Source organism: Orcinus orca, chromosome 5 (assembly GCF_937001465.1).
Source record: "Orcinus orca chromosome 5, mOrcOrc1.1, whole genome shotgun sequence".
Lineage (NCBI taxonomy): Eukaryota > Metazoa > Chordata > Mammalia > Artiodactyla > Delphinidae > Orcinus > Orcinus orca.
In genome coordinates this window covers 3,501,696-3,524,856 of record NC_064563.1, presented here as the reverse complement: position 1 = coordinate 3,524,856, position 23,161 = coordinate 3,501,696, and the positions used below count along the sequence as shown (strand labels likewise).

Sequence of the window (23,161 nt, the reverse complement as noted above, 5' to 3'; positions counted from 1 at the left end):
GTGGAAGCCTCAGTGTGTGTTCTAGAAAATGCCACGCTTTCTCTCCCCCGAGCACCTTCTGCTCGTATATGTGTGCTCTGCTTAGTAACCCAGTGCCGGGCGCACAGTAGGGGCTCAGGAGATATCTGAGTATAGTCCAGTGAACATGAACTTGAAATTCAGAACATCTCAAGTGGTCTCTGCTTTTGCTTATTTGTATATTTGGGGGTCACTCAAAACACCTGAAGTAAACTGGAGGGAGTGGTTAGAACTTGGGAGGCCCACGTTGGCCGTGATGGCAAGCCCTTACAAACGTGTCAGCTGAAAAATTGGCCTGAAAATATGAGAACGTGGTATTTCCTCGGGCTTCTGGCACTCGCTTTGATATCCTTGGAATAGAATCTCTGATGGTACTTCCCGTTCACATTGCCACTCCTCCCTTCCTTCTTTTTTTTGTCTATCCCTAGAAATGGGGTGAAGAAATTAAATAGAAATAGGACCAAATTAACAATCAAGACAAACTTTTTAAAAAAATTTATTTTCTTGGAATATAGTTGATTTACAACATTGTGTTAGTTTCTGGTATACAGCAGAGTGACTCAGTTATACATATATATATTCTTTTTCATTTTCTTTTCCATTATGGTTTATCACAGGATACTGAATATAGTTCCCTGTGCTGTGCAGTAGGACCTTGTTGTTTATCCATTCTACATATAACAGTTGGCATCTGCTAACCCCAAACTCCCGATCCTTCCCTCCCCCACCCCTCCTGCCCCTTGGCAACCACAAGTCTATTCAGTCAAAAGAAAGTTTTGAACCAAGGTTTTTTTCCCTCCTGAATAGTTTCAAGTTGTGACTGGTTTTTATTAAAACGAAACAACCGCCATCATCATAATTAATATTTATTAAGTGCATATTATCTGCATATTGTACCAAGTGCATTAAATGAATTCTGTCACCTCATTGTCGCAGCAGCCTGAAGAGAAAGGCACTGTTATTGCTCCATTTTACAGATGAGAATCCCCAGACACAGAGCAGTTCAGGCGCCCAGATCCGTGGAGTAGGAGAAAGCGGGTCGAAGTCCCCCTCTCAGCTTTGTGTGACGTGGGTTTCCTTCCTTCTCCCAACTCTTCAAAGTAAACTCCCATGCTCTTTGCAGGGAGGGGGAATGAGGAAGGTTGGAAGCCCCAGAACCCGCAGTATAATAAAAGGGTTTCCAAGTGAAAGCTGGAAACAATACGTTTTTAACAAAATGGGCATTTACTCTAATTGCTGTGCCCCTACTGTTCAATTCCTTTTTATGTCCTAATTCATTAAATTATGCGCACACACAGGCTTATTATTTACAGATGTATGCACTTTAAACGGGCTCATGTGAAACAGATGTTTCTTGAAAGGTAACTGAGAGCTAGTGATCTAAACCCTCCTTTAGTGGGTATCAAGTGAGTACTCTGGCCCATTACTTGCAGGGTTGTTGCTATTATTTTGAATTGCAGTGTCCAGTAAGTGGAGGAGAATTCAATCCGTCCTCTGGAGGAACAAATAAAAACACAACGACCCAATAAGCAGACATCTGCATCTCAAAATAAAAGAGGGCGTGTGCAGGTGACAGGCAGGTGGGCTCAGGGGGATGTGAATGAGTTTTATAAGCAATTTGAAGATAAAAGACCCATTGCGTTATAGGAGACTTTTTAATTTTTTAAGAGCCTTATTCTGTTATATCTTAATCATCACAGTCTTTGAATTCATAGCTGAGTAACTATCATGCTCCTTTTTATCCAGAATTTCTTAGTTAATTTTTTTTTTTTTTTTTTATGGCCATGCCGCAGGGCTTGCGGGATCTTAGTTCCCCGACCAGGGAACCCAGGGCCCCAGCAGTAGAGGGCCAAGTCCTAACCACTGGACTGCCAGGGAATTCCCTAGTTACTTATTTTTAGATGGAATTACTCCATTGCTCTTGTAACTGGCAGGAATGCATGCAGAGCTTGGACCGTGAGTGTGATGTCAAATTACTGTCTCCCAGGTTCTAAAAGAGTCAGGGTGGACTCTTTCCACAGGTTCTTCATGGCTCCAGATAAATCATCTTCAATTAATGATAGCTATAGAATTAATTTCAGTTATGTATTGCTATGGAACAGAGCAACCCAAAACTTAGTGGCTTAAAACACAATTTATTATTCACTTTCAAGTTTCTGTCTCACTTGGGATCTTTCATGTGGCTGCAGTCAGATGGTTCCAGGGCTGAACTCCTCTTAGGGCCAGATGAGGCCGATGTTCACCACGGCTCCTGCATTCCGTGTCCAGTTCCTCGGCTGAGGTTTCTGGAGCAGTTAGAGGCTGCGTGGACCCCTCTCTCTGCACGGCCTCCTCCTGTGACATGGGCTTCCTTACGGGATGGTGGTCCCTGAGCTCTTCACATGGCTTCCCCCAGAATGAGCAAGAAACCCAGATGGAAGCTGCAAGGCCTCTTAGGATCTAGTCCTGTGTGTAACAGTGTTATTTTTGCTACGTGCTTTTGATCAAAAAGCAATCCCAGTAGCAGCCCAGGTTGAAGCGGAAGGGCCTACACAATGGTGTGGCTCCCTGGAGGTGTGGGTCACTGGGCAAGCCATCTTTGGAAACCAGCTACATGCTAACTAGAAATACACGCACACCTCTTTTTCGATACAAGGTTAACATGGCCTAATCAATTCACAGTGCCATAAACTGGGTGGCATGTGTCAGCAAACGCATTTCAGTACTTATTCAGAATGTCAGGGAGCAATAATCATCACCCCTCAAAGTCCACAGGGAGATTTCTTGTCTATGAATTGGCAGGAGTTCTCTAAACAACAACAACAAAAAACTGGAGCAAAAAGATGGCTGAAATGATGTCATTTTGCACGTTGAGAGCTGGAAACCGTCACAAGTGAAAAATAAAATGGGACATGAGATATTAAGTGGCATATCAGGTTTATTGCACATATGACCGTGAGAGTGCTTTTTATTTTGTCTTATGGAACTCTAAAAAAACCCCCATGTAATGGCTTAAAGGCATTAAAACTCCCATATTCTCCCTGGCTCTAGGCCAGGGAACAGGGCATGATAAATAATCCCAATAGATGGAATATGTAGGAAGGAATTTTAAAATGTATTTACTATAGACATACTGACCTCCCTAACTAATAAAAATGTGTACATGAGGTTAGTTTTGAGGGAAATGTGCAGACCTTACACGTTTATAGTGTATATAAATACTGTATACACTGTAGTGCTTAGCGTCCTTAAACTATTTCCCTCATCTCTGTAACATATGGCTATCATATTCTGTCTTTACCCTAGAAGCAAAGAAAAGCATGGATTTTATAGTACATGTGCAGTTACTCTAAGAAGGAATAGTTTTAATTTCCTTTATCTTAAAGCAGGGGTCAGGAAACTGAGCCATATCTGGTCTGCAGCCTGTTTTTCTGTAAATAAAGTTTTATTGGAACATGCCACGCCCATTCATTTATGTCTTGTCAGTAGCTACTCCCCCCTACCGCAGCAGAGTTGAGTGGCTGTGACAGAGACCATATGGCTCACGAAGCCTAAAATATTTACTGTCTAGTTCTTTACAGAAAGAGTTTACTGATCTTGTCTTAAAACGTTAAAAAATCAGTAGGACAGCTTCAAATAGAAATGAGTGCTTTGTTTTTCGGTTATAGTAATGTAGGTGGATTCAGGAGGCCAGTTCTGGATCAAGCTGTTTCTGAACTCTGTGACCTTGGCCAAGTCCTTTAACTTCTCTAAGCTTCAGTTTCCTCCTATAAATAACGGAGAGTAACAATTGGATAATGATAATAATCCCTGCTCGCCTTCACACTTTTGCCCTGAGGGAGCAAGTGAGGGAATGTGACGAAAACATACCTGGAATCCTCCACCACCAGGTAATGTGTGCTGTTGGCAGATCTGCTGAATTGGCTGAAACGGTCATCATGTATTTGATGATGCCTAGGATAACTATGCAAGGATTTGTATGCAGATTTAATTCTTTCACTCATTTTTCAACCAACATTTATTAAGCACCTGCTGTGTACTTTCACGCACTGAGTATTTAAAGGCAAGTCAGCCGAAGCCTTTGTGTGCTCGTGACATGCTTGGTCGTGGCAGCCTTGGGCACCATCGGATCCCAGCCTCCAGCTGGGACCATCTTTACTGTCTGGTATTTTTAGTTGTCAGTTTGTGTGGGTGAAGAATGGTGTCTTCTAACTTCTTTTTAACCCAGCATTTAGCACGGTGTCTGGCCTTGCCAGGTGCTCAATAAATACATGTCAGCAGTTGGATGTTGCTGGCTGATAATCCCGGCCCCGTCCACCCGGCCCCACGTTGGTCCATGCAAAGGTTTGCGACTTTGGGTTCCAGCAGCTGTGGAAGGCTCCCAAAGGGGAGATCGCCATGGGAAGGAGGAGTTTCAAGAAGCTGTTTCTGAGGGGGTCTGTGCACATGAATTGGGGATGGGCCACGAGGAGAGGGCTGTGGTGGTCCTTTGGGTGATGCACAGAGGCTGGGAGGGACGCGACAGCTGAGTGGGAGTGTGCGGGAGCAGAGCTGACGCAAAGTGCTCTGCTCACGTTCGCTTGTGGGGGAATCTTATCAGGAGGGACAAGTGTTTTGAGAGGGAAAATGGAAGCAAAGGTCAGCAAATCAAGACTTGAAACTGCTGCTTAGGAGGTGAATGGGAGGTGAATCGCGTCAAGGTTCGTCAGCACAGGCATGACCCCTGATCCTGTGATGATGGTAACTCTGCTTGTGCCGCCTTTGCGACAGGCATTGGGCCCAGTGCTTTACAGTGATTCATCATTTAACGCTCACGATGATCCACTGCCGGGTAGGCTGTCATTTCGTACAAGGAGAAATGGACACTCAGAGACACTAAGTAACTTGCCCAGAGCCACACAGCTAGTAGGCAGGAGAGTTAGGATTTGAACCCAGGCAGGCCCCAGAGTTCACACTTCCAGCCACATGCTTCAGCTTGTCTTTAAAGATGGGAAGTTCCCTAAAGGAAGGAATATCCAGAAAGACCTGAACCTTGGGGCCTGCTCACAAGTGGTAAAAATGCCTTTGAATTATTTTTTCAAGTTTTCCTTAGCAATTTCTTTTTCTAAATTTTTTATCTTTAAACAGCTTTATTGAGATTTAATTTATATATCATTTAGTTCACCCTTATGAAGTGTACAATTTAGTGGATTTTAGTATATTCACAGAGTTGTGGGACCACTACCACTATCTAATTTCAGAACACTTTCATCCCCCCAAAAAGAAACTTGTAATGGTGAATTTTATGTATCAACTTGCCTGGGCCAAGGGGTGCCCAGACATTTGGTCAAACATTATCCTGATTGTTTCTGTGAGGGTGTTTTATTTTGTTTTGTTTGTTTGTTTTTTATTTTATTGGAGTGGAGTTGATTTACAGTGTTGTGTTCATTTCAGGTGTACAGCAAAGTGAATCAGTTATACATATACCCACTCTTTTTTAGCTTCTTTTCCCATTTAGGTTATTACAGAGTATTGAATAGAGTTCCCTGCGCTATACAATAGGCCCTTGTTGGTTATCTATTTTATATATAGTCATGTGGGTGTGTTCATCCCAAGCTCCTGATTTATCCCTCCCACCAGCGTTTCACCCTTTGGTAATAACCATCAGTTTGTTTAGCAATTTCCTTTTTAAGAACTAAAATGAAAGCACTTTGACACCGTCATCCTTCTCACATCAGGAAATAGTGAGAAATCACTGTTATGAAGGAAGAAAAAGATCAACTGTGTTAGAGCGTTTCTGTCTATAATCTGAACAATTCCATGTAGAAAATTCAGAATCTTTTAAACTCAAATATCCCCAGTGGGTCCTTTTGAGCTGGTGTGTGATGCTTATCTCCAGCACTAACACAGTCGTCATGTTAGTCCACTAGAAGGTTCGGTGGGGACGCTTCTGGTTGCCCCCATACCCTGGTCCTCTTGGGAGGGAGTGACCCGGGTCGTCCTGAGGCATCCCAACCCTGCAGACCGGGACAGAAGAGCAAGCGCACGACTTCGGGTTGCGTTCTTGTGCCAGATACGTTCTGGCTGAGGGAGTGTAAGTGGCCCACTGGTGAAAGCTGGAGAAGCAGCCCGGGGAGGGGGCCCGAGCCCTCCTCTCGCTGCCCAGCAGAGCCCCGAAGCTGGCAGGGGGGCGGGCCACATGTGGCCGCAGTTATTACCCGCGCCCGACAGCGTGGAGTTACACGCCCTTGGACCGCCGCCAGAGGCCCTTGGAACCTGGTCTGAGCTGCCGCCACCCGGCCCGCTGGGGCTGCTTTCTCGGCAGGGAAGGTGCGGGCGGGCTTCGTGGGCCGGGGATGTGTGCCTCCTCATTCCTGTGTTTGCCTCTGGGGACTTTCCTACTTTATTGCTTTGACTGGAAAGAAGAAAGGGCATTCTTTCTGTCCCTTTAGCTTCTTTCCGTTTTAGTTTTCCAGTTTTACTTTTGCTCCTTATGCCAGGATGACTGCATGGGTCTGCTTGAGGTGGTCTGTATTTTCTCAGACTTGCTGCCAGGGACTCTACCAGCGTCTTGCCAAAGAAGTTGTGCAGGATCACAAGACAGGATGTCATCCCCAGGGTCACACCCATTCTCTTGAGCCCAAGACCACTTGCGTGCCAATTCCTGCTTATCTGCTCCCCTCTGGATGGCCTCGAGCCAGTTCCCTCACCAGTCTGTGCCTCCAGTTTCTTGCCTGGAAGTATTTTTTAGCGATACTAAGATGAGGTCTCTCATAGGGCTGTCACGGGGGGCAAATGAATTAATATATGTCAAATGCTTAGAACAGAATAGGGGTGGCAAGTAGCCCGCGGTAGATGCCCCGTGATTGTCGCTGTTAATACTTGTTGTTGTATTCTTCTTTTTTAAAAAATTTATTTATTTATTTTTGGCTGTGTTGGGTCTTTGTTGCTGCACGTGGGCTTTCTCTAGTTGCGGCGAGCGGGGGCTGCTCTTTTTTGCGGTGTGCGGGCTTCTCATTGCGATGGCTTCTCTTGTTACGGAGCACGGGCTCTAGGCACACGGGCTTCAGTAGTTGTGGCGCGTGGGCTCTAGAGCACAGGCTCGGTAGTTGTGGCTCACGGGCTTAGTTGCTCCACGGCATGTGGGATCTTCCCCGACCAGAGCTCGAACCTATGTCCCCTGCATGGGCAGGCGGATTCTTAACCACTGTGCCGCCAGGGAAGTCCCTGTTGTATTGTTTTCGTTTGACTTGACTCTATAGAATTTCCCATCATCTTCTAAGGCATCAGTCACATCAGGATATGCCTCGCCCACCTGTTCCCAAATAACAAACAAGTCGTCGAATATAGAGTTGTGTCGTTTATAATGTATAAACCCTGCAGCGTGGTACACACACTTGTCATCTCCATTTCTCAGGTTAGGAAACTGAGGCTCAGGAAGGTGAAGTGACCGTAGTAAGAGGCAGCGTCAGGCACTGAGCTCCCGCCTCTGTCTCCTGTGCTCCAAGAAGTTGTATTTTTGTCCTAAAGTCTTCCCACAAGTAGTCTCCTTACCCTAGAGCAGGGTTTTTCAACCTCAGCACTGTTTCTAATTTGGGCCAGACAGTTCTTCGTCTGGGGAGGAGGAGGGAGCTGTCCTGTGCACTGTGGGATGTTTTTTGTTTGTTTTTGCTTAATTTTTATTGGCATATAGGTGATTTACAGTGTTGTTAGTTTCAGGTGTACAGCAAAGTGAATCAGTTTTACATACACATATATCTGTTCTTTACCATATTCTTTTCCATTATGGTTTATTACAGGATATTGAATATAGTTCCCTGTGCTATACAGGACAACCTTGTTGTTTATTTTATATTGTTTTATTTTTTACTTTTTATTGGCGTATAGTTGATTTACAATGTTATGGTAGTTTCAGGTGTACAGCAAAATGAATCAGTTATACATATACATATAACCATTCTTTTTTTTTTTCCATTTTTAAAGTCTTTATTGAATTTGTTACAATATTGCTTCTGTTTTATGTTTTGGTTTTTTGGCCGCGAGGCATGTGGGATCTTAGCTCCCCAACCAGGGATCAAACCCACACCCCCCGCATGGGAAGGCGAAGTCTTAACCACTGGACCGCCAGGGAAGTCCCCATATATCCATTCTTTTTTAGATTCTTTTCCCATATAGGTCATTATAGAGTATTGAGTAGAGTTCCCTGTGCTATTCAGTAGGTCCTTATTAATTATCTGTTTTATATATAGTAGTGTGTATGTGTCAATCCCAATCTCCCAGTTTATCCCTCCGGCCCTTTCCCCCTCGGTAACCATAAGTTTGTTTTCTACATCTGCGAGTCTCTCTGTGTTTTGTAAATAGGTTCATTTGTACCAGTTTTTTAGATTTCACATGTACATCATACAAAATTTCTCTGTCTCTAACTTACTTCACTCTGTATGACAGTCTCTAGATGCATCCACGTCTCTACAAATGACCCGTTTGTTCCTTTTTATGGCTGAGTAGTATTCCATTGTATATATGTACCACATCTTCTTTATCCAATCATCTATTGATGGACATTTAGGTTGCTTCCATGTCCTGGATACTGTGAATAGTGCTTGCAATGAACATTGGGGTACACTGTGGGATGTTTAGTAGCATCGTTGGCCTCTACCCACTAAATGTCAGTAATTGCCCCCAGTTATGACAGCTAGAATCTCTCCAGACATTGCCAAATGTCTCTTGGGGGGCAAAATCAGTGTTGGTTAAGAGCCACTGTCCAAGATTAAGGAAGGTGGAAGGGAAATGTGGGAGGATGGGGGTTCTGGGTTGACCATCACTTATGAAACATCGTGTGCCAGGCAAGTTGCAAACAATGTCTCTCGTTCACCAACAGGAATTCTAGGATCATCTGCATTGTCCTACGGGACACTAGGACTCAGAGAAGAAACAAAAACTCTATGGTCACTAACATAGCAAGTGTCAGAAGAGGGATTCAAATCCAGGTCCATCTGGAGCAAAGCCCATGCCATCCCATCACTTCCTCACACAGTTTTCTGCAGGTTCAGGGCATTTTAGTTCTTTTTAGGAACAAAGGAAACTCACACGATGAGGATTAAATTGGTTTCAGAGCTTTTTGAGGCCACTAGTGTGAGTGTCTACCTGTAAAGTATCAAGCAAATAAAACAAAAAACACTTCTTTGCAGCAAAGTATAACTGAGTAAGTAGAACGTTACTTTGTTGCGAAAGAGGTTACATTCTGGTGTCTTTACCCTTGAACTTTCTCAGATCTCAGAAGAATGGCAAAAATTCCCATGTGACAAAGAGTAATTTCATCATCATCTTTGAAAAATATTCCACCACAGTATCCCCGCTGTTTTCTGTAAGGACTGGTACCAATGTGATTTTCAAATATATTTGCAGTATATAAGCAAAGAATTGTGTATCTGAGATGATAAACATTTTAGTGGTCCTGTTTTAATCCACTATGGGTGCAGGAAATTTGAACAGATAATAGAATGTCATTTGTTAGTGCAATAATTTCTTTTTAAGAATTTTGGAAATCCTGATTGGAAGTGGAATATGGGACTGAATCATTTGGTGTGGAGATAAGCTCTTCAGGGACCTTGGTATTGTGATGTAATTAGCTTCATCTACACGCGACTCCTGAGGCAGGTTACAGCATTTGTTCACTTAACGCCTTCCATTTCGGATGCCTCTCAGTTCACATAATTAATAAGCAGTTAGATGTGTCGGCCCGTTAAGTGATTTTAAGGGAGAATTTATTTGAACCTGTCATAAGCTATCTTAGTATGTCCTAGAAAATCGTGATCTAAAGCATCGTCTGTTACAAACGTCACCTAAAACAACCTATGACATAATTTTCGACCATGTTCCTTGGAGCAAGAAAGCATATTATAAAAATGAAATGTAGGTGTTGAACGTGTCATAGTCCCTTAGGAAAATATGACGGCACTTCCTACGGTAAAAGTCGGTCTCCGGAATAACTTCTCCTGCTGGCCGAGAGCCCAGACAGGTGTAGCTGCAATACAGAGTGATTAGTGGGTTCTCAGCCTCCCGGTCTCTCTTTTTAAGGCCCAAACTATCTTGTCAAATTTAACCATGTCTTGAATCAAATCAGTGTTTGGAAAATTATAACCGTGAATTAAAAGAAAGGGAGGTAACAATCCTGCAGTTCTCAAATATGAGTAAATAGGCCCGACCGGACCACACCCAGTGATTTACTTCCTAAGGAGGTGGAAGGTGAGAAGTTAAAAAGCTGTGGGTTTGAGTGAAGTAAGAGTAATATCTATTCAGCCATTTAAATCTCTTTTGTAATAAAATAGACCACTAATCCGAACCTGCTGTATAGCACAGGGAACTCCACTTCGCTGGAACAGTGGAAACTAACACAACATTGTAAAACAACGCCACCCCAGTTAAAAAATAAATCTCTTTCGCAAAGGCTGCGAGTAGTGTGTTGTTTAAATTTCCCAGTTCTAAGGTGCGGGGTTCCCCGGCCTTGCTGTTCCCTTCGGTTCTGGGGAAGAGTCAGTGAGTTCACGGTGTCAATACTAAGCCTTTGGCGCAGTCCTGGGCAGTTAGTAAGTGCTCAGTAAATGGTAGCCGCGGTTACTTCAGCTCTTCCGGTGCAACTCTGACCCCTTCTGCCAACTAAAATCCACTGCCGAAATTCCCTGGGAGCGGACGCAGGCTTCTGGGGAGCATAAACACCGCGCCGCCTGGAGCTCTTAATGTGTTAAGTGCTCGACAAGGAGCGCATTTAGTGAAGACCTGAGCAAAGGGCGAGGCCGACAGAGTCAACGGTGCCAAATTGACTCAGCAGACTGGGGTTCCGGGGAGGTTAGGAGAGCAACAAGACATTTTTATATTTTATGTCAAGGTGTCTCGAATGTTGCTAGTATGCATGGGAATTATCTGGGGATTTTGTTAAGATGCCTGTTGAGATTCGGCGGGCATTTCTGGGGTGGGGGGGGTGGAGGGGAGTGGGAGCCTGCGTTTGACCCGGTTCCCAGGTGGTGCTGATGGTGAGCCCGGGACCGCACTTCGGAAAGCAAGGCTTTCTTGAAGGACTTAAAAAGCAAAGCCTTCCCGGCCCTTCTTTTGTCCCCTGCCTGTCCTCAGCACCTGTTGCATGTGTGGTCAGAATAGCAGGGATTCTCATAACCCGGCCCCAGCCCTCGGCCAGGATCCCGGGTGACCCGGGCAAACACACACTCCTTCAGGATCACGGGCAGGTTACTGAGTCAAGACTGCCAGAGCCCGCCGCGCCGTTTTCCTCCCCTCCCCTCCCCGAGACCCGGGACTAATCTTGGAGCTTCTCAGTAATAACAAAGCCAGCAGCAGAGTGAGTCAAGACCATTTCAAAGCAGAGTTTTTCTTGTTTGGCAATTACCTAATTTCAAAATGCGATTCACAGATTTGCAAAATCCCCTGTGTGTGGAAACAAACCGCTTCTCCTGAAAGATGATTAAAAGCAAGAATCCCCCCCCCCCACCCCAAACATACACACACACTGGAGGCGACTGGAAAATTAAATGAGCGGCAGTACGGAGGTCCCCAGTCCCACGCTCACGGTTGGAGGCATGTAAATGATATTTCAATAAAGGTCCACGTGCGCGCGCGCGCATGCGCAAACGCCCGCAGCGGAGAATCTGGTTCTAATTACTTGTACTTTGGTTGAACTTTGGCGTTTCCTTTGACTTTCTCCCTAATGTATGAGAGCTGTGGGCCTTGCGATCCTGCAGTGAATCCACAGAAAAAGGAGGGAAAAAAATCCAGACCGGCTCTCCTACGTGCCAATAAAAATGAAACCCAACTAATGTTGTGACCAAATGCAACACTTTGCTAGTCTCCGTTAATTAGCTGAAATTACTCCCTCCCACAGGGTCCCGGAGCTCAGGGCTCAAAATTCCCCCAGGGCCGTGCAGGAAATGCCTTTTGCTTTACAACTCCTTTTTCTTTTAAGGCTCTGCTACCCAGAGAGTGCATTAAAATGCTGTCTTAATCATCGAAAGTTCTAGCGAAAAGGCAGGGCTTTCATTATGCAGGATGCCTGCCTGATCGCCTCTAAAATCCTGAAGTCTGTCAGCATGGCTTAGCCCGCCATAAATTAGTTCTCACAAAGAAAAACATAGTATACTGGGCCTTCTCTTAAAAATGTTATCTGCTACTTAATCTAACCTTTAGAAAAATGCCAAGCATGTTAGGAATCGTGAAGGGCGCTATTGTTAGAGGCTTTATGTGTGTTTAAGTGACACTCAGGTGTGTTGTAACAACAAGGACATTTATACTGTGTTTTCTCAGGTGAGTTAATTTGCAAGTGCCAAGTCTTCTTAACAGGCAACAGCATTATTATTATTATTTTGCTTTTATTTTGGGAGTGAATTAAACCCCCAGAGTTGTGGCAGTGTTTAAGAAGGCTGTGTCACTTGGGAGTGCCGGTATTCTCCTTTTGTACGGTGTCTCGGTTGGTGGAGAGTTCCTTTGGTTTGCTTTTGTTTTGTCTGCAAACAGCCTCTGAGTTTATAGAGTCCTTCAGAGCAGTGCTTCTCAAAGTGCCAGCCCCGGCCCGGGCCAGTTGCTCTGCAGCCCACTGCCAGTACTCGAGGAGACAGGGCATCCGTGAGAGCAAATGCTTAGAAACTTGTACAGAAATTTGGCAGAGGAATTTTACGTCTAAAAGATCCTTTTTTTCCCTCCTTAAGTTGTAGCTTGTGTTTTGAGCATCTTTTTCTTAATTCCTTTTTTCTGGAGATTCATTTTGTGTGTCTTTTTTTCCCTTAGGGATTTGTTTTTATTGATTTTATCAATCTGTGAGAAAAAAAGAAAAAGGGCCTTTACCATAGATAGTCTGAAAACCACTAATTTAAAGCAAATGGCTTCCTCCCTACCCCCGGAATTCTGCTGCTGGTTGCTGGTGTGGACCACACTTTGAGGAGCATTAGTTTAAAGGCAAACAAGACCTGTAATGAATTTTTCGGCAAGGAAGGTGATTCTAGCTTTGGGTGCCCCAGTGACAGCCACCTTTGAGTTGCAGGGTTGGAGAGGTTTAAAATATGGGCTGGAAGCTTCTGTCAGTGCAGGTTTTGGATCGCTGTCTCCTTTGGCCAGTGGGCAGCCCAGAGAAGCCCCCTCAGCACTTCTGGTGCTGGCGCTCCTCTGGGCAGGGACCCATGGAGCCAAACATCCATCTCGCCCTAGCGACAGAAGCTCCTGTCTTGGCCATTCCCTAACAAACGGGGCAGCGCATCTGGTTAGCAGTTTGGATGCCACCTCGGAGGTTGCTGCTTGTTGGGGACGCAGTCACTAAACAAAACTCAGTAAGACAACAAGTAAGCAAGGAAATAAATAAAAGCAGGAGGCAAAGAGCAGATCGGAATTAGTCCTCAAAGACTGCTTTTCCCTGAACTGAAATCACGGCAGGATGGCTGGAGTGCGGTTGTTTTCTTAAATGACACAAGCCTCTTTTCCCCCCTGGGAAGTCTAAAAACTGCTTTCTTGGCCTGCCTGAGATCGCTGAATGAGCTAATACAGGACATGTTGTCTGCTGGGCCTGCAGGGTTTTTGAGCAAAAAATTCATCATTCCATAGACTGATTGTGCTTGCCTGGAATAAGGCACAAAATGTTTGACGTCTCTCAGGGGCATTTGATGAATCTAACTCTCATTTAAAGGGACTAATAGATTATTGATTTAAGCAGGACGACAGCGAACAGATCAACGGCAGGCACTCTGTAGCTGCCTTTAATGCCAGAACTGAGTCGTGAAGGGGGCCCTGGGCTATCCCCCTGCCTTGTTTCCCACTGTCTTTGGGGCGGCAGTGATGGGGGCACCAAAGGGCAAGAGGAGCACTAATAAACTTGGCCAAAGTATGTTTTTGCTACATTACCAAAAAGGCCAGAGGTTGCATTGAAGTTCAAATCTGCTTTTCTCCTGATGCCATATCCTGGTTGTAATCCTAGAGCTTGCATTGGCATGTTTGCTTAAAGCTGGCTTTGGCAATCTGACGGTACCACCGAGATTTTTCTTGTTTGCTTTGCATTGTTCTCAGCGTCACGGGCCACACAGAGGAAATGAAGGACCAACGTTGATCTATTTTGAGGGGATATTTGAATATATATAGTCAAATAGTTAATGCTTTACCACCAATGGGAAAATTTTTCCAAAGATGATTATTTCTTGTCATATATAAGTCTTTTCTGTATATGTTTGTCTGGGATGCACATGTGGCATTTGTAGGATTCACGTTACAAACCACAATAGACGGAATCAATTCATCCTTCAAAACACAGCCTGGTCACCTCCTCTGGGAAGCCTCCCTTGATTTCTCTGAGCTGAATAAGGCTTATAGCCCTCTCTGTCATATCATATCATATCCGTGTTTCCCAAACTGCTGCAATTTGGATTCACCTGGGAATACTTTTTTAAAAACACTGATGCCTGGCTTCCACTCCCAGGCATTCTGCCATAATAGGTCTAAGATACAATCTAAGCATTAGGATGTTTAAAAGCTCCCCAGGGGGCTACCCTGGTGGCGCAGTGGTTGAGAGTTTGCCTGCCAATGCGGGGGACACAGGTTCATGCCCCAGTCCAGGAAGATCCCACATGCCGCGGAGCGTCTGCACCTGTGAGCCATGGCCGCTGAGCCTGCGCGTCCGGAGCCTGTGCTCCGCAACGGGAAAGGCCGCGGCGGTGAGAGGCTCGTGCACTGCAAAAAAAAAAAAAAAAGCTCCCCAGGTAGTTCTAACACACAGCCAAGTTTGAGAACCAGTGTATTATATTCTAATTGTTGGTTTACTCTCTATTAGACCAAACTTGACAAGGGATCATACCATGTACTGTCCATAGCGTGTAACACACACTTGGTATGTTATAGTCAGGGAATTAAATGTTTGAACACACCGGGCTTCCCTGGTGGCGCAGTGGTTAAGAATCCGCCTGCCGATGCAGGGGACACGGGTTTGAGCCCTGGTCCGGGAAGATCCCACATGCCGTGGAGCAACTAAGCCTGTGCGCCACGACTACTGAGCCTGCGCTCTAGAGCCCCCACGCCACAACTACTGAGCCCGCGTGCCACAACTACTGAAGCCCATGCACCTAGAGCCAGTGCTCCACAACAAGAGAAGCCACCACAATGAGAAGCCCGCGCACCGCAATGAAGAGTAGCCCCCGCTCGCCGCAACTAGAGAAAGCCCGCACGCAGCAATGAAGACCCAACGCAGCCTAAATAAATAAATAAGTTTATGGAAAAAAAAAAAAAAGATTGAACACACCAACATCCATTGTACAAATATGGGAAAACACTACTAGTGAAATAACCACAGCCTTAATAAAAGTCCAGAGCCCTCACTATTGATTGCTTCCAAATAGAACATTTTCATCCGTACACTTGTTGAGGGAAAGTTTTCTGATTCACTCCTTGGTTATAAGTGACTCTCATCTATAGAAAAAGGCTTTCGATTCTGAGGTCTCCCCACTTGCATGTGCTTTGCCTGAGTTTCTCGGGGATTAGATTGCCTGCAGTTCAGTTTCCTCTCTTTGGGAGGGGGAGATGCTGGACCCCTTCAGTACATGGATTTGAAGCTGCATATTTATGGAAATTACCACCCACGTTTGAAATTCAGGGCATAACTCTGACAGCTGAATCCAGACCTAACAGAATTCTATTTACAACCTTCCTAGACAAGCCAGATTAGCTGTTCTACACGAGCCAGTAGAACATGAAAATACACTCTCCCCACATTGCACACAATGTGGGATTGCTCCTTGTGGTGACAACACAGCTCGGTCCCTAGGGCGGAAGTAGAGACACACAAATAAAACCAATCAGAAAGTTCTGGGAGGCGTTTAGGGGAGGACTCACTTGTGCTGATATTAGGAGCGTAAATTAACACAGCCTTTCTAGGACTCACAACGTATTCTTAAATAGCCATAACTTTTGAACTGATAATTCCACTTCTGAGAACTTAGCCTAAGGAAATAGAGATGTGCTGAGATTAGCTACAAAGATATTCATCATAATGGAACGTTTGCAGGAAAAATATTTATTGACAAGGAAACAAACTCATGACACAGTAAGTTAAACAAAGTCCCAAACAGAATCTACAGTATAATTCCACTTTTTAAAGTAAACAAACCAACCAAAAACATTTATACGCATAGTAAAATGTTTTGAAGGGTAGATGCCAAGATAACAGTAATTTTCTCTGAATGAAAGGATTGTGAGTAATTCTGCGTGTGTTTTCTTAGGTTTTTTTTTTTTTTCAGGGCTCCAGAAGCATTTAATTTTTTAACATCTCTGAAATCAGGCTGTGTCTCACAAGCATTGATGGGTCATAATTTAATTGGCAGTACTTTTTTGTCTTTCTTAATGATACATAGAATAACATGCAATTTTATAATCTGTGGTGACTCAGGATCAGTGACACCCAGTAATAACAATAGTAACAACAGCAGTAGCGGCATCTTAGATTCTTTTTATTGCAATATAGTTGATGTACAATATTATAGAAGTTACAGGCGACAATATAGTGCTTTACAATTTTTAAAGGTTATACTCCATTTATAGTTATTATAAAATATTGGCTCTATTCCCCGTGTTGTATCCTTGTAGCTTATTTTATATTGTTTTCTTAGATTTTTAACAAAGAGCGACGTATTATTTTGTACTGCTTTCTTGTTGATGCCATTATGACTCATTTACTTTCAGTGAAGCTGATTGGTTTAGGGGGAGGCATGCTGTTGCTTTTGTAGCTTGATAGCTGATCTGATGAGCTCTCGTGACATCTTCGATGCCCACCTTCCTGTACAGCCCTTGCCACAATTGTGCTGAGCTACCCAGTAAAGACAGCACTAGATTTATCTACTAGACCTGCCCAACTCTAATGAATTCATTCCAAGATTCTTCTGAATTATGACAATACTATAATTATAGTTGATTCTATTCCAAAGGGATAATTAATTAATTTTAAAGGAAGCCAATGAGTATGTGAAAGCTACTTGGTTTCTAATTTTACCATTTAACAAGGCCTTAAAGGGCACTTAGAAGGGCACTTAGGGCTTGGAATGAAGACAAATAAAGAAAAGGGGAAAAGCTCATGTATTAATTCAACAAATATTTATTGATTCTCCACCTACTATGTGCCAGTGTCTCTTCTAGGCCTGGAACAGAGTTGTAAACAATTCATCTGAGTTCCTTGGTTTCACAGGACCCATACTTGGGGGGGAGTAGCACAGGTAGAGTATAAAATTGTACAGAAACCGACTTTCTAAATTTAGACACTAGTTAAGGTATTATAGAAAACAAAATAAAATGAGATACAGTGACCAGACGTGGGAAGGGGCCTTTTATTTAGAAAAGTCACCCGTGAGGAGGTGACATTTGCTCTAAGATCTAAGAGAGAAAAGGGACTAGACGTGTGAAGGTCTGAGAATTTCCAGGTAGGGAGAGTGGTCAGCGCAATACCCGTAAGTTGGTACGAGAGCTTGGCCTGTTCAAGAGATGGAACAGAAACCAAGCGTTTAGAAGTCAATCAATGAGGAGAGTCACTGAATTCAGTGATGTTACTGAAGGCCCATATCCTGAAGAGCCTTGCGGGGCCCAGCAAGGAGACTGACTTTGCTCTCATCGGTGGCTGCTGGAGCGTGTGAGGGCTCTCGGCAGGTAAGGGAGACAGAGTGATTTTAACATTGGAGCAGTTATCTGACTGTGCGTGTGCAGAGGGGACCCTAGGCTGGGAGGGTGGGCACCGGGAGACCAGTGCAGAAGCTTCTGCAGTAACTGGGGTGAGAGATGCTGCTGGGTCACTGGGCTGGCCTGGCAGCAAGGTCTCAGACGAGGATGGATTAACAGTACGTGCAGGGGGCAGAGCTGACTTGCTGAAAATTTGGCTATCGGACAATCCAGTGGGTAGAGTAGCTAATCTGGGAGATGGTGAACAGTGGAACAACTGGAAATTTTATACTCTGGGAAATATGCTGTGTATTGTAAAGTGATTGGAGGTTGGAAGATTCTGGAACATTATTTGACCACTTTCAGCCCCTCCCTTCCCCACTTCCTCATCCTTTATGAGCAGTTTTGCCTGTTATAGGAATAGGGCCAGGTCTTGCTTTGACATTGAGCATAAATCTGGAGGGTAGGGATGGGAGAATACCTAGATCTCAAGTTCTATAAATTCCTATTCCTCATGGATTTTGGGTGGTTAAATAATGAGATGGGGGATCGCGTATTTGTAAGTCTAGACTGAAAAGCAACGTCAGGCTATGCCATCATTAATGTAATGCAGTGCTTTTCAAACATTAAGTGTACATTCTGTCACCTGGGGGTTTGGTTAAGAGGTAGATCTGACTCCTCGGACTTGAGCTGGGGCCTGATAGCGCATTTTCTAATAAGCTCTGACGTGGTGCTGGCGCTCCTGGCCCAAGGAGGGTTCTGAGTAGCAAAGGTCTCGCCGCCACTGCTGTTAGTGAATCTCGGCTCTGGCCGCGTGCTGACGGCCCTTTCCGTGTCCTTGTTGAATGGCTGCTTTGGGCATTTTCTTCCTTTGTCCTAAGGAAGGTTCCTTTTGGTTAAGTGAGAGACAGGGTCAAGCGGGTCATTTCAGAGACTCTAATTGAACTGGAAGGTAGGGGGAACGAGAGTCGAAAGAGCCCTGGGTGTGCAGTGAACATCTGACTTTGTGTCTTGGCTTTACCACTGCCCAGTGGGTCTTGGACAAGTCACTGCACTCCTTGAGTTTCTGTTTCTCTTGGAGGTAAAATGGTGATAAAATCATCTCCCTCACGGTGCCACGGTGCTCTGCAAATGAGAGAGGCGTAGGGGATTGCTTTGTAAACTGTCAATACCACGTTAGAGTCAGGATCGCCCTGCAGTGCCTACACTGGCAGCTCTTTTTGTGGGCCTATCCTTGCTATGTTATTGCTGAATTGGGGGCAGAGGCCTATGAACTCACTGGTGAAAAAGCAATGAACTGAAATACGCTTTCTCTTTTTCCTCCCCCTTCCCATCTCCACCGTAGCGATTGAAACACAGAGCACCAGCTCCGAGGAACTGGTCCCGAGCCCTCCGTCTCCACTTCCTCCCCCTCGGGTGTACAAGCCCTGCTTCGTCTGCCAGGACAAGTCATCGGGGTACCACTACGGGGTCAGCGCCTGCGAGGGGTGTAAGGTGAGTGCCCAGCTCCAGGACTGGGCTGCTTTGATATCTTGTCGCGTCACCTCCAATCGGTGTGGTGCTCTGGGTTGTGTGTGATGGTTTCATGTCTTCCTTAGAGCTCATTAGTTAATTCAGAAACTTCTGCAAATGTCTGATGGGAGCCAAATGTTCCAGGGCCCTTAAAATAACCCGTAACAGTTTTTTTCAGGTCGCAAGAGCCTTTTGAAGGCGTCCTGAAAAGCATCCCCTATTTCTCTTTAGAACATGCCGTCTGGTGTCTTTGTAGTTTTATTTCATTTTTAAATATGACTGACAATCCCCTGAATCAACTGGCAGAGAATCCAAGGTTGAAATGGGGATTTATCTTCTGGCTGTTTCCTCAGCCCTGTGGCCTTTGAATTACAGTTTGATTTTCAGCCTGTGGGGACTTGCTACTGTGTGTGCGTGCGTCATAAATTCAGGGGAGCTGGATTTAAAATTCCAGCCTACAGAGTCATGGAGGCTGAACATGTGTCAGAGAGTCTATGTGGCTGCTTTGAATCAAACTAGACAATCGTAATCGAGTCCAACAGGCTTAATTAAGTGAAAGAGCTTCTTATTTTTTTTAAAGAGGGAAAAGAAACAAAGAATGACTTCACAGGCAAATCCAACTCATCCACAGATAGTCTTTCAAAGGATCTGTGGCTGTCTTGAGCCAGCCCTTCCCTAGATAACACGGCTTCTCTCTGTTCCCGCCGATGGCAGTTCAGGTGTGCTGTTGTTTTTTTTTTTTTCCAGGTGTGCTGTTTATGCATCAAAACTGTGTGATGCATTGATCAGTGCAGACACGTTGGAGCATTACAGCCTCCTTCCCTGCCCCCAGCTGCTCCAAGGCATTTTGTATTTAGCTGAGCAGAGTTAGCACTTACTGTGTGCATGGGTCAGGAGCCAGTCCTCAAAAGGAATGGCTTGAGACCACAGCCTTTCTATTTATTTATTTTTAACTTTTTATTTTATATCGGAGTACAGTTGATTCACAACGTCGTGTTCGTTTCAGGTGTACAGCAAAGTGGTTCAGTTATACGTATACACACATCTATTCTTTCTCAGATTCTTTTCCCATTTAGGTGGTTACATCATATTGAGCAGAGTTCCCTGTGCTGTACAGGAGGTCCTTCTTGTTGAAACCACAACTGTTAATTTGGCTTACAACTCATGGGCCGGTGCTCTCGGCCAGGTTCCTCTGGGGGTTTCGTGTGGTCCTAGCCGTGCTCCAAACGGACCAGGTCCACCGCAGGTTAGCTGGTGGGCTCTGCTTCTGAGGGTGCTGCCGGTTGGTGGGGGACCTCTCATCCCGTCGGGCTGGCCCCAGTTATTTGCAGGCAGGGTTCCAAAAGAGAGAGTCGGGCGACACGAGTCCTCCAGAGGCTCGGAAGGGACACACTCGTGCTTCTGACACATTCCAAAGCAGGTCAGAAGGCCAGTCTGTACTCAACAGGTAAGAACATAAACTCAACTTCTTAGCAGGAGGAGCTTCCAAGTCACAAGATAAGAGGCGGGAATACAGGGGGAGGACAGCTGGGGCCGGTTTTGCATTCGGTCTCCCGCCCAGCACGTCTGATGGCCTGGGAACAGAGTGGACCGGGACCTGGGACCCGGGACCCCAGCTGCACCTCACACACAGCCTGACACATCCTGGGTGCTGAAAGATACAGCTTGAAGCACCGCCTGAGTGTCAGCCCCTCAAAGAAATTATGCGAGGTTTCCTTCCTTTTCGAATCATTTGAATAAACATGAATTTGTTTACAGGGTGAGGCCGGTTTGGAGAAGTTCATTACAGCCTTAGGAATATCTCTTCTTCTGGGGTTGTGTTGGTTTGAAAGGAATGCCCCTTCTTCCAGTATCCTCAGATATGGTGGTCAAGGAATAGAACACGGCAACCAGTTGGCAGCTGGATAAAAAGCAAAGCATCTGTGCATCTAATTAGTGCTTTATTATTGGTAACCCCTCGCTGAACCTACTTAAATTTATCCTGAGATCTGGGAAGGTTTCAGCAGAATCCCAGTTCACTCCGTCCATTTGTTGTGCAATCTATAAATAAATCATTGTCTAGTGCTCATTTGGAAGTTAAATGAAAAGACACTCCTTTATTTCAAAAAAACTTTGTCATCTCATGACCAGAAACCTTAATGAGGGACGTTACAACTCAGTTTACCTGCTCCTTTTATGTCCTGGGAAAAGAAATTATCCAGCGTGTCTTCTCGTGCCAGATCCCAAGCCCTACCTACATATTAAGCAGTTTCACACTCTGTAAAGTACAGACTGTTTTAATCACCTCTTAGTCAGCTAATTCCCTGACCTCTTGTTTTAATTTGGGATTCTGTCTCTTTTTAGGAAAAACTCCAACAAAAACAAAACCCGTAGCAGCACAAGCAAGTTTGTTGAACTTGGTAAAGCTGTTCAGAGTCCTGTTGGGGTGTACCTTTTTAATAAAGAACTATAAGCCCAAAACAGTCAGATGAGCTTGCCAACCAGTTGTCCGACTAAAGGGTTTTTGAACTATGGGTGGGTCTCTGAAAATGTGGACTGCCTTTCCCCCTGGTTGTTGAGAAAGACTGGTCTGCATTTTGGCTTGCTGGGAAAACATGACAAAATTCATAGAACTGAAAAACATGAGAAAGCAAAAGTATAATGTGACAGCCAAAGGAAAAAATATATAACTTTAAAAAAATTAAATATAACTTTTGTTATCATTTTAAAAATTACCAACACAATGCAGAATTTATTGTATAAAAAAAATAGAACATTAAAATAACCACAGTTCTAGCCTGGGAGAAAAACCCCTGTTAAAACCTGTTTTTCTATTAGTATGTGCATCTTGTTATTTTTGGTGTTTTTTTACAAGGATAGAATTTTATGTTGTATACTGGTTTTAACTTTCTTTTAAAATTTAATAATCTTTCATGACCAAAATTTAAACAACTGCATAGTTTTTATGGCTATGCCATTAATGTGGTTTATGGTTATATCATAATATATTTCATGAATCCCCTGTTGTACAATTGAGGTGTTCTCAGTGTTTCTCTACTATAAATAATGCTTTAATAAATAGCCTTCATGTTTATCTCTGACAATTTACTTAGGATAAATTAGTAGAAGTGGAATTTCTAAGTCAATGGCTCTGTACATTTTTAAGGCTTCAACGAATTGCCAGGATGCTCTCTAAAAGAGGTATATCAATGTGAGCTCCGTTAGTCTATAAAGAGTTAGTATTATTGAAGACTATCTGTTAGAACTCTCTCCCTGTGATTATGAGGTAACAAATCAAGAAACAACTTCTCTTCGGGAATTCTGCCTCTCTTTAGTTTGGTTGTTTATAATGGGCCCCAGGCATGATACCATTTTGGGCTACAGCACATACACCGTGGGCCCCCAGTTGACCTGTAAGGGCTGGCCCATCCTTTGGCTGGAGATCAAAGATCACTTCTCTGGGCTGGGATCCCCTGCTGTAAAGTAGGATTCCCAAACAGAACCCAATTTACATCTTTAAAAAGGAGTATCCACAGTAGCTTCCGCCTGTCATGACCGGAATGACCGTATTGACTATTGTTTGGGGAAGAGAACGTTCTGTCTCCCTAGGGACCAAGCGGCAGTATTAGCCTCAGAATTTAATGAATGGGTTGTGGGCTACCTCTGGGAATGGCCAGGGGCTGCTGTGTTGACATAGCATCACCATGGCATCATAACCACTAGCTGTACCACGGTGATGTCCTGTTAGGGGATTTCCAGTTCAACAGGACAAATGGCAAATTTTTATAGGGGACAAAGGGTACATAAAATGAACATGTGGTATAGGTTAGCCAAGAAGATTTCATGATATAAAGTAATAAAGCTGATTTTCAGGTGTCTTTAAGAGACAATCTCATTGCTCATAGCTAGAATTTATGCACAGTTTTGGCCTTTATCCTATTTACATTTCCATTTTTGTAGCTTTCAAAGAGTACGGACTCTAGAGTGAGAACACCAGGATTTGAATCCTGGCTAGGCT

The 23,161-nt window shown here is 44.3% G+C and overlaps 1 protein-coding gene across 3 annotated transcripts in view; it reads left to right on the top strand.

Moving 5' to 3' along the window:
• The window catches only part of RARB (retinoic acid receptor beta), a 440,801-nt gene that overhangs the window by 266,811 nt on the left and 150,829 nt on the right, over positions 1-23,161 (top strand). For all 3 annotated transcript variants that reach the window (XM_049710130.1, XM_033431957.2, XM_004271906.4), the window contains exon 2: positions 18,998-19,146. In XM_049710130.1, the coding sequence (XP_049566087.1) occupies positions 18,998-19,146 (149 nt within the window). The remainder of the gene's footprint in view (positions 1-18,997; positions 19,147-23,161) is intronic.